Source organism: Amaranthus tricolor, chromosome 4 (genome assembly GCF_026212465.1).
Source record: "Amaranthus tricolor cultivar Red isolate AtriRed21 chromosome 4, ASM2621246v1, whole genome shotgun sequence".
Classification (NCBI taxonomy): Eukaryota; Viridiplantae; Streptophyta; class Magnoliopsida; order Caryophyllales; family Amaranthaceae; genus Amaranthus; species Amaranthus tricolor.
In genome coordinates, this window is record NC_080050.1 from 30923875 (window position 1) to 30937869 (window position 13995).

The window sequence follows — 13995 nt, forward strand, 5'->3', positions numbered from 1 at the left end:
ATATACACGTTATGAATTCAAGAATTTGGTTCCTGACACGGGTATTTATCTATTTATAAATTATCACAATATTTTGAACATTAAATTTTACTTTTTTGACTATTTTAATTTATACCCCAATTTTCTTTCAAATTGTCTCACTTACTTTTATGAACATATATGTCCACCACTTAAGTTTCACCCACTCAGTTTTTAAATTTTAATTTTATTCACAAAGTATAAATATTCTCATCATTTTTTTAACTTTTTACATGTTCCATCACGGCAACTATACTTAGGTTGGGCCGTACAAGCAAGAGCACAAATATTAAGAAACATTAAAACCATTTCAATTATACAAATAAAAAAAAAATACTTCATCCTATTTACTAAAAATGAAATATTATCTTTTCACTTTATTAAATTCACTTATTTAATACTTAATAACTTATTATATATAACAAAATATTAGAAGAAGTGGATATTAATAATATTTGCACTGAAATAAATCAAACAAAATCTCACTTGACTATGATTTAATTTATATATTAAAAAATAAAATATAAATTAAGAGTAATAAGTAAATAGTACCAAAAAGTAAATGTCCATTTTCAGCTAATACGAAGGAGTATAATAAAGATATTCTTATAAAAGATATAGCAAAGTACAGGGGCAGATTAAAAATCTAACAACTTTATATCTATAGACACTAAATATAAACTCCATAATTTAATATTAAGATCTTTAATTTTTAAAGCTCTGTGAATCGAACATATTGAAAATATTCAGGATCTCTACTTGCTGACTGCTGAGTATAAGAGACGGCTAATTATTTGTTGAAGGAGGGTGTATAAACTATAGTAATAAAATACAAGCACACAAAACCAAGGTATTCTTAAAATCCACATCATTTAAGACCCCACACACCCATCTATAAAAGCACACCCTGAATCCTTATGCCAAGTACAATTAAGTAATTAACATCCATCCATACATTCATTCATTCATAACACCCTCAGCTTATTATTCATTAATCATCTCATTATAGTCCATAATGGAAGATCTAAACTTATTAACATATGGAATAATCTCAATTATACCTATTTTCTTCATACTTTACACCCTTTTGTCACCCAAAAACCCCCACAAAAACCTCCCCCCAAGCCCACCATTATCCCTCCCTATAATAGGACATCTTCACATGCTAAAACGCCCATTACACAAATCCATCCATGAAATTGCCACAAAATATGGCCAAGTCCTACTACTTAAACTGGGTGTACGCAACGTTCTCCTTGTTTCCTCCCCAGAAGCGGTCGAGGAATGTCTTGTAAAAAATGATGTTATATTTGCCGATCGTCCTGATACTCTTGTCGGGAGGATATTACATTATAATAGAACTTCTATGGCTCTTACACCTTATAATGATCATTTTAGGACTATTAAGAGACTTATGACCCAACAAGTTTTTACGTCCGGAAAGATACGTTTGTTTACTAGTGTTCGTGAAGAGGAATGTCAATTGCTTGTTCGTGGGTTGTGGGAACAATCTATTGAAAGTCATAAGCCTGTTAAGGTTAATTTGAATAAGGAGTTTAATGATTTGGGTCTTAATATTATGACCCAAATTACTGCTGCTAAGAGGTAACCAACTTAAATACTGAACTGATTGAACGTTTTTCGGTGAGGTGGGGTCAAAATAAAAAACCCATATTTTGATTTTCATATTAACGTGTATTGTATTTGTGGTCACACGTCTCATGCAACAGTATGTGATTAAAAAAATAACACAAATCTATTTTTGATAAATTTTCAAATGAGACGATCTCATGATGAGACTATTTATATTAGGCTGACCTAATATGCATTTAGAATCTTATAGTAATTACTTATGATAACCTTAAAATGATTAGTTACAATATTAAAATGACCAATTATAATAAACTTAAAATGAAATCTTAAAGTAATCACCTAATCTTAAAGTGATCAGTTAAAAAAATTAATTGATTATAAGTGCCAATCTCATACAAAACTTGCTCTTTATTTTTCTACTAAAAAATATTCAATTTTAGTCTTTTTAACATTTAACACGACAATTTGATATTAAAACTAACACTTTGAATATTAATTAGAACACTCATTTTTTTGAGATCCATGAATAATCATGAAAATATCATTCATATAATATCTTAACAATCTGATTTGACATATATATATATATATATATATATATATATATATATATATATATGGTTTGTGTTAATCGAGTCAAATCATACTTGATTTCGTTAATTAGATCAATATATGTTACTTAATGGTTTGTTATTATATGTGTTAGGTTCTATGGAAAGGGTGTGGAAGATGCTAGCCAAGCAAAGCAATTTAGCAGGATAATAAGAGAAGGAGCCTTATTGAGCAATGCAGACAATCCCATAGATTTTATACCAATATTGAAATATTTATATAGAGGTGTTGAGAAACAAATGATTTCATGGATGGAAAGAACTGATATTTTCTACCAAAGACTACTTGATGAAAGAAAAAGGATGAGTAATGCTGAAAAGGGTGATTCTAGGACTATTATTGATTTTCTTATTGAAGCTCAACAACAAGATCCTGTTTTCTATACCAATGAAGTCATCAAGGGTATGGTAATGGTAAGTACTCTATCAAACAGTCAAAAAAAATATTTAATTGATAAACGATTTTAAATTAGTTGAAAAGTTGAAGTTTAAGCTAGAATTAAACGGCTGCTATGCGTAATTTTTAGATGAATTTTAGGTTTTTAGTCAAATAAATAGTCAAAAATTAATAACTAATTTTTACCAAATATTTTCATAATAATTTACTTATGCGTGTAGCTTAATGGTCAATACGATTAAATGGTCAACAAACCAAATATTCCTTTTTATTCTAATCAAACGTCATATTTGATATCATTTTTAAGGAGAAATTAAAAGAGGAATACGCCAAATGAGTTGAGTGAACAAAGGAAAAATTGATAATTTAAGGTCAGTTATGTAAATAGTTAGATAATATTAGAGCATAAATAAGAAATTAATGTTATTAAATAAGAAAATAAAATATTTAACACAAATATAAAAAAGGAAAATGAGAGATTTGCTTAAAATATGAGAGGATATGAATTACCAAACACGTTAAGTTTGATCTACCAAATCCAAAAAAAAGGATAAAAACCCATTTGAATATTGTTCTTAGACGTTTGTAGATGATAAAGATTGAATGAGTTTTGACGGTTCTACATGGCTACATGCTTACATTACACAACACTTGGTACGACGTCGTCATCGTTACAAGTTATAACTAGGCTAAATTAAATATTCCATTTATCCCAAATCAAATATTGATTATTCATTTTTTTTAAAAAATCTTTTTTTTTATTTTGTGCTTTTGTATAGATAAATATTTAATTTTACTTCTCTTTTTTTAATTAAAATTATATTTTATAGTTTTTGAATTGTATATTTAATAGTTTTGAAAACAATGGAGGAATGATAAAACCTCTCTATTAATTAAACTTACTATCAAATTAGAAGTCATTAGCTTTTTTTCATTAGCTCACATATATTAAAACAACTAATAATATTTAGCTTTTTATTATTTTATTAGTCTCATATAAAATAATATATATATATATATATATATATATATATATATATATATATATATATATATATATATATATATATATTACCGTAATAAAATAAATATAAAAATAGATTTTAGAGCCCATCCTTTAATAAGGTCTTTTGATGCATGTAGACAGCTTTGCAAATATATGGAGATTCAAGAAAATAAAGGTGTAATATTAGTAGCAGAATAGTCATCCAATAAAAATATAAAATACTTGATAAATTCATATTTTCTTTTGAAATTTCCAACATTGATTATTTTGTCATGGTCAAAGTTTTTTGTTATTTTATTTTTTATTTAAGTTGTGGACCCAAGTTCTTTGTTTATTTTCACTAATTTTCCGTTGCTTGATTATTACTTAAAAGATTTTTCGGTCATTTATGATCTTCAATTTCTTCAAGAAGTGACATTTTATTTATAGATAAGAAGTTTCCTCGTCTCAGTTAATTTTTCTTATTTTTCAGTTTAGTCAATCTGAATAAATTTGTGCATTTTATTATCACTTAATTTTTCTTATTTTTCAGTTTAGTCAATCTAAATAAATTTGTGCATTTTATTTTTTAACATGATATCACTAACTTTTTATATTCTGATTTAATTGTAAATATTCGACTAACTTAATCATTATACCTGAAATTTTAATATTTATGCCACTTAATAATGGACAAAATATGTGAGACAGAAGAACATATTACAAGTAAAAAGGAATACACTAGATAGAGTATTAGTTTAAGTTTGTCCCTTGTGTTCATAGGTTGTGACTTGTAAAATTTTAGTTCTTGAATTATTCAATCTATTAACTTTCACTATACCAACTCCCAATGAGTATTGACTTAAATTTGTATAGTCTATCTAGAATTTTCCTAACCAACCATAAAATTGTTTTAACTATTCAATTAAGCTATTTTATCTTTAATAGGATGACATTAAATAAAAATTTTATATTTTTATAGAAGTAATATATATGAGACGTGTTATTTAATCATGTATAAGGCACGTCTCTCTGTGAAACTATTTCATATAACAATTTGTGAATGGAGAATTATAACTGACCCACCCTCTTAAAGTTTTATTCATGCATTTATCCCCTTTCACGTAATACATACTTATTAATTTTCTATATTTTTTTTTATTTGTTTGTAGATAATTATATTAGCAGGAGCGGATACATCGGCAGCAGCCATGGAATGGGCAATGGCACTACTCTTAAACCATCCGGAAGCCATGAAAAAAGCTCGAGCCGAAATCGACCAAGTCATAGGACATGATCGTCTAATCAAAGAAGAGGACATATCCCAATTACCATACCTTCAAAACGTGGTAAACGAATCCCTTAGACTATACCCACCAACACCCCTTCTAATCCCACATGAGTCATCCCAAGATTGCACCATTTGTGGGTACGATATCCCACGTGGTACAATCTTGATGGTTAGTCTATGGAGTATCCATCACGACCCGAATCTTTGGGATGAACCCGAGAAGTTTAAACCCGAACGATTCCAGGGAAAAGAAGGGGAAGATGTGGTGTTTAGGTCATTGCCTTTTGGGCTAGGAAGAAGGGCTTGTCCGGGTTATGCAATTGGGAAAAGGGTTATATGTTTGGCTATTGGAGCATTTATTCAATGCTTTGATTGGGAAAGGCCCGGAAATGAGTTGCTTGATATGGATCAAGATGCTGGGATTACTATGCCTAAAGCTCAACAATTGGAAGCTTTGTATAAAATTCGTCCTTCTATGGCAAATTTACTTAGTACCCTATTCAATGATGACAATTGATAAGGGATTCAATACTTAATGTTTGAGGATATAAGATATTCTAGGGCTTTAATCATCTGCTTAAGTTTTTTGATGTGACATTAGAGCTTATAAACTGATGGTTGAAACTCCAAAATATGTTATATGCTATAAAATTTATCTCTTAATTCATCATACTCCCACCTGTCACTTTCAGTTTGCACCGTATAACTCAAATATGTAAAAAAGTTTTGAGTAATATGTTGTGTGCAAATTTAAGGTATGGAGGGAGTAGAATTTACTTATGCTTTAATTGGGGTTTTGGACATGTAATAATAATTTTCGAAGCAATTAGGTAAATGTTTTGTTTGAAATATTAAATTGAATTCATATATAATTGAAATTGTTTTATTGTATCACTATGAGTAATTTTGATTGATCATTAATTTTTAATTCTTTGTTCAACAAATATAAAAAACATCGTATTTTAGGCTATTTTAAAGAAAACTTGTGATTTCTAATATACGAACCGAACACAAGTATTTGACAAATTATTTAATAAATAATAATGGTAGACTGATATGTTAATAATACTAGAAATACCCCTATTAGCTCTAATATAAATATAAAATAAAAGGGATATATATAGACCTCTCCCCTCTTGTACTCTTAATTAATTGCTTTTTCAATCTTAATAAAATTAGTCTTCTTCTTCCTTTCTGTTTGATTTCTCTGTTTTCCCTGTTGTTCATTCTTCTGCAATTGTATAGTTTTTCAACAATCAACATGGTATCAGACGCCTTCGAATCTTCATCTATCCCGTTGGTTATCACTATTCATTGATTTCTATTTTTTTTTCTTTGCTTTCCCTGGTTTCTCCCGTTCATCTTTTTCGTTTCTTCATTTCTTCTCATGGCGGCCATTTCAAACAACTCCTGCACCAAAACCCTTGACCCTATTCAAGATCCGACTTCACCCTATTATCTTCATCCGAGTGATTCTCAACTTTTATTGGTTCCGATACCCTTTAATGGCACTGGATTCAACGATTGGAAAAGATCCGTTACAATTACTCTTTCATCCAAGAATAAACTCGCCTTCATTAATGGTCAAATTCCACAACCTAATTCTACTGACCCTAATTTCAAATCCTGGGAAAGAATCAACAATACCATAATTTCTTGGTTAATGAAAGTGTTAGATCCTCAGATTGCTAGAAGTGTTTTGTATTTCCCAACTGCGCAAGAAATTTGGCAAAATCTTGAAGAAAGATTTGGGATAACTTCTGGACCACAGATTTACTCTCTCACTCAGCAAATCTTTGATATTCGCCAAGGTTCTGATTGTCTCTCTACCTATTTCACCAAGATCAAGATCTTATGGGACGAATTCGACGCTTCCAATCCTCTACCTACTTGTACTTGTACCAATTGTACTTGTGATATCAACAGCAAATTACTACAAATGAGGGAAGAACAACGGTTAATCCTCTTCCTTATGAAAGTCAATCCTGCTTATAAAACTATCCGAGGTAATATACTCATGCAACAACCCCTCCCTAGCATCCCTTATGCTTATAGACTAATCATGCAAGAAGAGAAACATACTGATTTAGCCTCACATCTCAATCCTACCACTGAGGAAGTTATTGGTCTTGCTGCTGTTAATAAACCAACGTTCTACAACTCTAATACCCATACTACCTCTCCATCTCTCACTAACACATATAAACCTTCTTATTCTGGCACTACTAACACAACCCTAGAAAACACAATCTATTCTGCAATTACTGCAAGAAGCAGGGTCATACAAAAGACAATTGTTACAAATTACATGGCTTTCCAACTAATTCTACAAGGGATAATTGGAACAACAAGAAGATTGCTGCCACGGTTCAACCTGATCATCACCACAACAATAGCACTCCATCTCCAACCCTTACAGTTGATCAATACAACCAACTTATTTCTCTTCTTGCTCAACATAATACTCACAGTGATTCAACACCTAAGGCTGAATATAATGATAACAACTGTCTTCTAACTGGTAAATCTTGTTTTCTATCTATGACTAACTCTACCTGGATAATTGATAGTGGTGCTACAAACCATATGTGCTGTGATCTATCTTTGTTTAAATCCTATATAACTGTTTCTAATAACACTGATAATACCATTACCATCCCAAATGGCAATCTTATAAAAATAGCTCACAAAGGAACTGCTGTTTTAGGACCTAATCTCACTCTTAATGATGTTCTCCATGTTCCTGAATTCCACTTCAATCTTATTTCTGTTACCAAGCTTTGTACTGATATGTCTTGCAACCTCATTTTTTCCAATAATTGTTGTTATGTTCAGGGCCCTTCTCTGAAAAGGCCAATCTTGCTTGGTAAAATTGTTCAAGGCCTCTACCATATTCTTGACACATTTCCTGACTCCAATCAACAGACTCTTAATGAATCTTCTACTTCAATATGCTGTGCTACTTCAGACATTGAACAAACAAAGCTATGGCATCTTAGACTTGGTCATGCTCCTTTTCCTGTTATCAAACATATTTTTCCTTCCCTAAATGTTTCTGGAAGCATAAATACTTGTATATGTAAAATTTGTCCATCAGCACGACAAAGTAGATTTCCTTTTTCAACTAGTTCTATTAAAACACATCAAGCTTTTCAATTACTACACATGGATGTATGGGGACCTTATAAACACCTCACATACAATAACTGTAATTCATTTCTCACTATTGTTGATGATTTTACCAGAACTACCTGGATTTTTCTGTTGAAAAGCAGATCTCAAGTTCCTCTTATCTTTAAGTATTTTTATTCATATGTTTTCAATCAGTTTCACAGCAACATTCAAAGTGTAAGGACTGACAATGCTCCTGAGCTATGTGCAGGTACTCTACAAGAATTTTATCAAATAAAAGGTATTATTAACTATAAGTCTTGTTCTAATACTCCACAACAAAATGGTGTTGTGGAGAGAAAACACAAGCATTTACTTGAAACTGCAAGAGCTTTATTTTTTCAATCCAACATTCCAATAAAATTTTGGGGAGACTGTGTTCTCACTGCTGCATACCTCATCAATAGAATGCCATTACAAAGCCTGGGCAACATCTCTCCCTACCAAAAGCTGTTTAAAACTCCTCCTAATATGGATCACTTAAAATGTTTTGGTTGTCTATGTTATGCCTCAAATAATTCTCCTAATAAAACTAAATTTGATACAAGGGCAACCCCTTGTATATTTCTTGGTTACCCTAATCATCAAAAAGCCTACAAGTTATATGACCTCACTACCCACACTATAATCATATCTAGGGATGTCTGTTTTTATGAAAAACATTTTCCTTATCACCAGCAATCAGCACACACACATACTAAGCAACATTACCCCTTTTTCCTACCTATTTCAACAGCCACTGAAACATTTGTGGATGATCCCTTTCAAACACCTATATTTCCAGAGCATAATACAGCAGCTCAGAACAATCCATCTCAAACTTCTTATGACACATCACCATCTCACACACTTGATCTTTCCACAAGCATTGCACACCATGATCACATTACATCTCCTCTTCCCATCAGACAATCTCTGAGACACTCTAAACCCCCCACTTATCTTTCAGACTATGTTTGTAATAATGTTTCATGTACCACTAATACATGGTGCTCCATGATGTCTTGTAATGATCTCAGCAATTCACAGCAATGCCTTTTGGCTCATTTTACATCCTTTACTGAACCTACTTCATACAAGGAAGCTTCCCAGGATCCTAAGTGGGTCAATGCTATGCAGAAAGAATTACAAGCATTGTCTGCCAATAACACTTGGACTCTTGTTGAACTTCCTAAAGGTAAGAAACCCATTGGTAGTAAATGGGTTTACAAAATAAAACTTCATGCTGATGGCTCAATTGAACGATATAAAGCCAGGTTAGTAGCCAAAGGATATAATCAAAAACATGGTATTGATTACAATGAAACCTTCTCCCCTGTTGTAAAAATGGCCAAAATAAGGAGTCTTCTTGCCATTGCTGTCCATAATAACTGGAATATATTTTAACTTGATGTTAACAACGCTTTCCTTCATGGTGATCTTCATGAGGAAATATATATGAAAACTCCACATGGCTTTCCCAATCCACAAAATCAGGTTTGTTTACTTAAAAAGTCATTATATGGTCTTAAGCAAGCATCCAGGCAATGGTTCTAAAAATTAATGATTTCTTTACAAACTCAAGGCTTTGTTCAATCCAAAAATGATTACAGCCTCTTCATAAAGAAGGATGGCCATAACATTACAATAGTTGCTGTGTATGTTGATGATATTATATTAACTGGAAATGACATTGCCTGTATTTCTCAACTCAAGCATTATCTCAATGATACTTTTAGTATTAAAGACTTAGGAATTCTGCATTATTTTCTTGGTTTGGAAGTTAATTACATTGATGCAGGCATTTTTCTTTCTCAAGCAAAGTTTACAAAAGATCTTCTCAAAGAATCAAAACAACAACATTTCACATCTGTTGTTACTCCTCTCCCACAAAATCTGAAATTGTCCACTGATCAGGGCCATTTATATGACGATCCCAGTTATTATAGAACCATGGTTGGTAAGCTAAATTTCTTAACCAACACCAGACCAGATCTAGCTTATACAGTTCAATTCCTTAGTCAGTTTATGCAGAATCCTCGCATTCCACATGCTTTAGCTCTCCAGCATACATTGAGTTATGTACATACTACGTCCAGCCAAGGCATCATCATCAAAGGATCTGATCAATTACATCTGCAAGCATATTCTGATTCAGACTGGGCTTCATGTCCTATCAGCAGAAGATCTATCACAGGATACATCTTACTATTAGGCTCCTCCCCCATAAGTTGGAAATCCAAAAAGCAAGGCACCGTTTCAAGGTCATCAAGTGAAGCAGAATACAGAGCCATGGCATCTGCAGCAAGTGAAGTTACTTGGCTAGTCAGACTTTTAGAAGAACTTCAACTCACTTCTTTAAAACCTGTTCTACTGCATTGTGACAATATTAGTGCAATACACATCGCCAAGAACCCTGTGTTCCATGAAAGAACGAAGCATATTGACATAGATTGTCACTTTACAAGAGACAAGGTTATAGAAGGACTTCTTCAGCTCACATACCTACCAACCAAGAATCAATTGGCAGATATTTTAACTAAGATTTTGCCGTCACAACAGCATTATCAATTGATGAACAAACTAGGAATGTCATCCATCCCTAGTTTGCGGGGGGGTGTTAATAATACTAGAAATACCCCTATTAGCTCTAATATAAATATAAAATAAAAGGGATATATATAGACCTCTCCCCTCTTGTACTCTTAATTAATTGCTTTTTCAATCTTAATAAAATTAGTCTTCTTCTTCCTTTCTGTTTGATTTCTCTGTTTTCCCTGTTGTTCATTCTTCTGCAATTGTATAGTTTTTCAACAATCAACATGATAAGTGATAAGTGATAAGTGCACATCAAACTCATAAATAGAGGACGTGCAGCAAAGAATGAAATTCAACTTCTTAAAAACATTTTTTTCTTTTGTTATGTGCGTTATGTAACTAAGCTAAGTATATAAAAATATGAAATTTTAAGATATGTGTAAATTGAAAGTAATACTTGATACAATTGTACACGTCCTGTAATAGTTATATCATCCCCAACAATTGTACAAGAATGTTTTACCAAACATGACATTATTCTAGCTAATAGGCCTCGTCTTTTGGTCGGAAAACACCTTAACTATCACTGGACTACCTTTGGTGCCGCCTCGTATGGCCCATTATGGCGGTTCATGACGTGTTACTACAATAGAATTTTTCTCAATCACCATGTTAAATTCTCTTGTTTATATTAGAAGTGATGAAGTCAAATATCTTGTAAAAGAACTTTTTAAGGTATATTTTGATCATAAAAACTACGATCAGCGTCTGAAATAAGATCAATGTGGGCTGATCATATCCTTATCAGAACCCAAAACACGTCATAGCCATAGGCAAGACAGAAATCAAAGACGAAGACGAGGCAAGATTTAAGGTAGGAAATGAATACCCAGTATATTCTGGTCGTGAAAGCTATAATCAGTGTCTGGAGAAGGATGAAAGACGGTAAATTATACACAAGTTGCAGACAGCGAAACTCTCGGCTTTAAAAAGACCTGCAAATGAAATCAAAGAGCCCAAAACACGTCATAGGCAGGACAAAAAGCAAGACGAGACAAGACAATTTGTTAAAGTACAAATGAGGGGTAAATTCTCAGAGTTGTCATTTAATATTGTTATGAGAATGGTGACAGGAAAAAGGTATTTTGGAGGTGATTTAGAAGTGTTAAGGAAGCTAATGAGTTTAAGGGTATTAGGGATGTGTTTGAGCTAAGTCGGGCTGCAAATCCTGTGGATTTCTTTCCATGGTTATGGTGGTTTTATTTTGGGAATATAGAGAAGAAAATGTTGAATGTGAAGGGGAAAATGGATGAGTTTCTAGAATGTTTGATTGAAGATTGTTGGAGGAATAGGAAAAGTGATGGTGTTGTTAAAACAGCTTTGATTTATAAGTTGTTGGAAATGCAAGAATTGGAGCCAGATAACTATTCTGAAGAGATAATCAAAGGGATTATAATGGTAAGTTTTTATTTTAATTTTTTAACAATTAAGATCAATTATAATTGAACTTTTGTTTTTACAAGAATAAAGTTGCTTACAACATATCATTGAATTACAACTATGTGCTTAAGCTAATAATTTAGTCTTAGACAGGGGTGTTTAATGGACCGGATAAGAACCCTTTATAATTAAAATGGGTCGCGCTTTCAAAGTTCGATCCGGCCCAACCCGACCCATTTTTACAACTAAAAAAATTTTAATTCCCATTTATCAATTTATAATAATTAAACTATCATTTATTATAAATAAATTGGAAAAATATTAATAATTCCATTGATATTGTCATTTATAATATTTAAATTATACATTAATTCTGCTAATTACAAAGGCCCGTTTTCGGCCCTTATTGAGCCCTTTTATAGCCCTTTTCATTTTAATTTTACTATAAACCGTTTTGGGCACGGCCCATTTTCAGCCCGGCCCTTCTAAACGGGCTGGATAAGGGCTCAAAGTGGGGGCCCGACCCATTGAACACCCCTAGTCCATCACGTATCCTTAAAGGGTTTGAATCTAATCCACGTCTTTATTTAAGTGGATTATTATTCAATTGCACGTATAAATTAAAAGGTGTTTTTTGCATTAATACTTTAAGTCCAAAGGGCTCTCGAGGGGATGTGATGGAGTTTATAACGCATTTTATTCTACAACCATCAATTTAAGCTTTTGAATTGTGTTGGTTATATACAATCCCTCAAATCTCACTTAATCGTGAGCTACTAGACGTCAAGGTAATGATTTATTGTGGCCCCGAAAAACATTAGGAAATTATTAATAATAGAAAATGGTGAACTGATCTATTGTGAATTATGATAAATTTGTCATTAGGCCTAGACGTATTATAAGTCAAATATGTAAAAACTGTTGGAATACTTCACATATGAGAAACATTTCATATCATTAAAATAGTGGATTGTGGACTTGCATATAATACTTGGCGGCTAATCCTCCTACTACCATATACCATATAATTTTGGGAAAGAGTGAACATCATCAAGTGTATATGCAAGACGACACTCATTACTCATGAGTTTGTGGCCTGAGTCGTCCACGAGTGTCCTAGGGATGTGTCTACAAGAGTGGGCCCATAGATGATTATGTGACGAATTATCAGGCCTAACAAAAATAACTTGTTAGTAAATAGAGTAGTCCCATAGATTATATGTTGGTTATCCTTGGTCTAAATCATACTGTATGATGTGTGCAGATTATGTTGACAACAGGAACAGACACTACCTCAGGAACAATGGAATGGGCACTTCCACTATTACTTAACCACCCATCAATACTACACAATGCAAGATCACAAATCCAAAATCAGATTGGAAACCATAGATTAGTACAAGAATCAGATCTCTCGAACCTTGAATCGATCGAAAACATCATCAACGAAAAGTTACGACTCTTCCCTGCTGTTCCCCTTCTGTCCCCACATGAACTATCACAAGATTGTATAATTTCAGGACACCATGTAAAAAGAGGGACAATGGTACTAATCAATGCTTGGGCAATACAAAAGGGATACCAATTTATGGGAGGATGCCTTAGTTTTTAAGCCTGAGAGATTTAAGGGTAAAAAGAATGATGAATATATATTGAAATTATTGCCTTTTGGGTTAGGAAGAAGATCTTGTCCTGGTGTTATTTTGGCAAATAAAATGGTGGGGTTGGTTTTGGCAACATTGATTCAGTGTTTTGATTGGAAAAAGCTAATCCACTTGAAGTAATGTGTAGACTATGTCTAAATATGATCAATGTCCTATCAAAAATTTAGCACAAATTCTTAAATCAGACAGTCTCATGATTATACGATTTCTATTGGATTATTTATATTCAGTGTGTTAAAGAGCAATTATAAAAACTGGCTTATTATATGAACTCGTCTCATAGTGAGATTGTCTCATACAGGATGAGT

The 13995-nt window shown here is 32.3% G+C and overlaps 1 protein-coding gene across 1 annotated transcript; it reads left to right on the forward strand.

Moving 5' to 3' along the window:
* Positions 1 to 937: 937 nt before the first annotated feature.
* LOC130811172 (cytochrome P450 81Q32-like) lies at positions 938 to 5786 on the forward strand. Its single transcript, XM_057677362.1, has 3 exons — positions 938 to 1623; positions 2318 to 2636; positions 4777 to 5786. Exons 1-3 carry the CDS (start codon positions 1034 to 1036, stop codon positions 5410 to 5412), a joined length of 1545 nt encoding a protein of 514 aa, XP_057533345.1. The 5' UTR covers positions 938 to 1033; the 3' UTR covers positions 5413 to 5786.
* Positions 5787 to 13995: the final 8209 nt, after the last annotated feature.

Coding starts and splice junctions, on each gene's coding strand:
- LOC130811172 (XM_057677362.1), top strand. CDS start 1,034: ATGGAAGATCTAAACTTATTAACATATGGAATAATCTCAATTATACCT. Junction 1,624..2,317: donor CAAATTACTGCTGCTAAGAG/GTAACCAACTTA, acceptor TATATGTGTTAG/GTTCTATGGAAAGGGTGTGG. Junction 2,637..4,776: donor TCATCAAGGGTATGGTAATG/GTAAGTACTCTA, acceptor ATTTGTTTGTAG/ATAATTATATTAGCAGGAGC.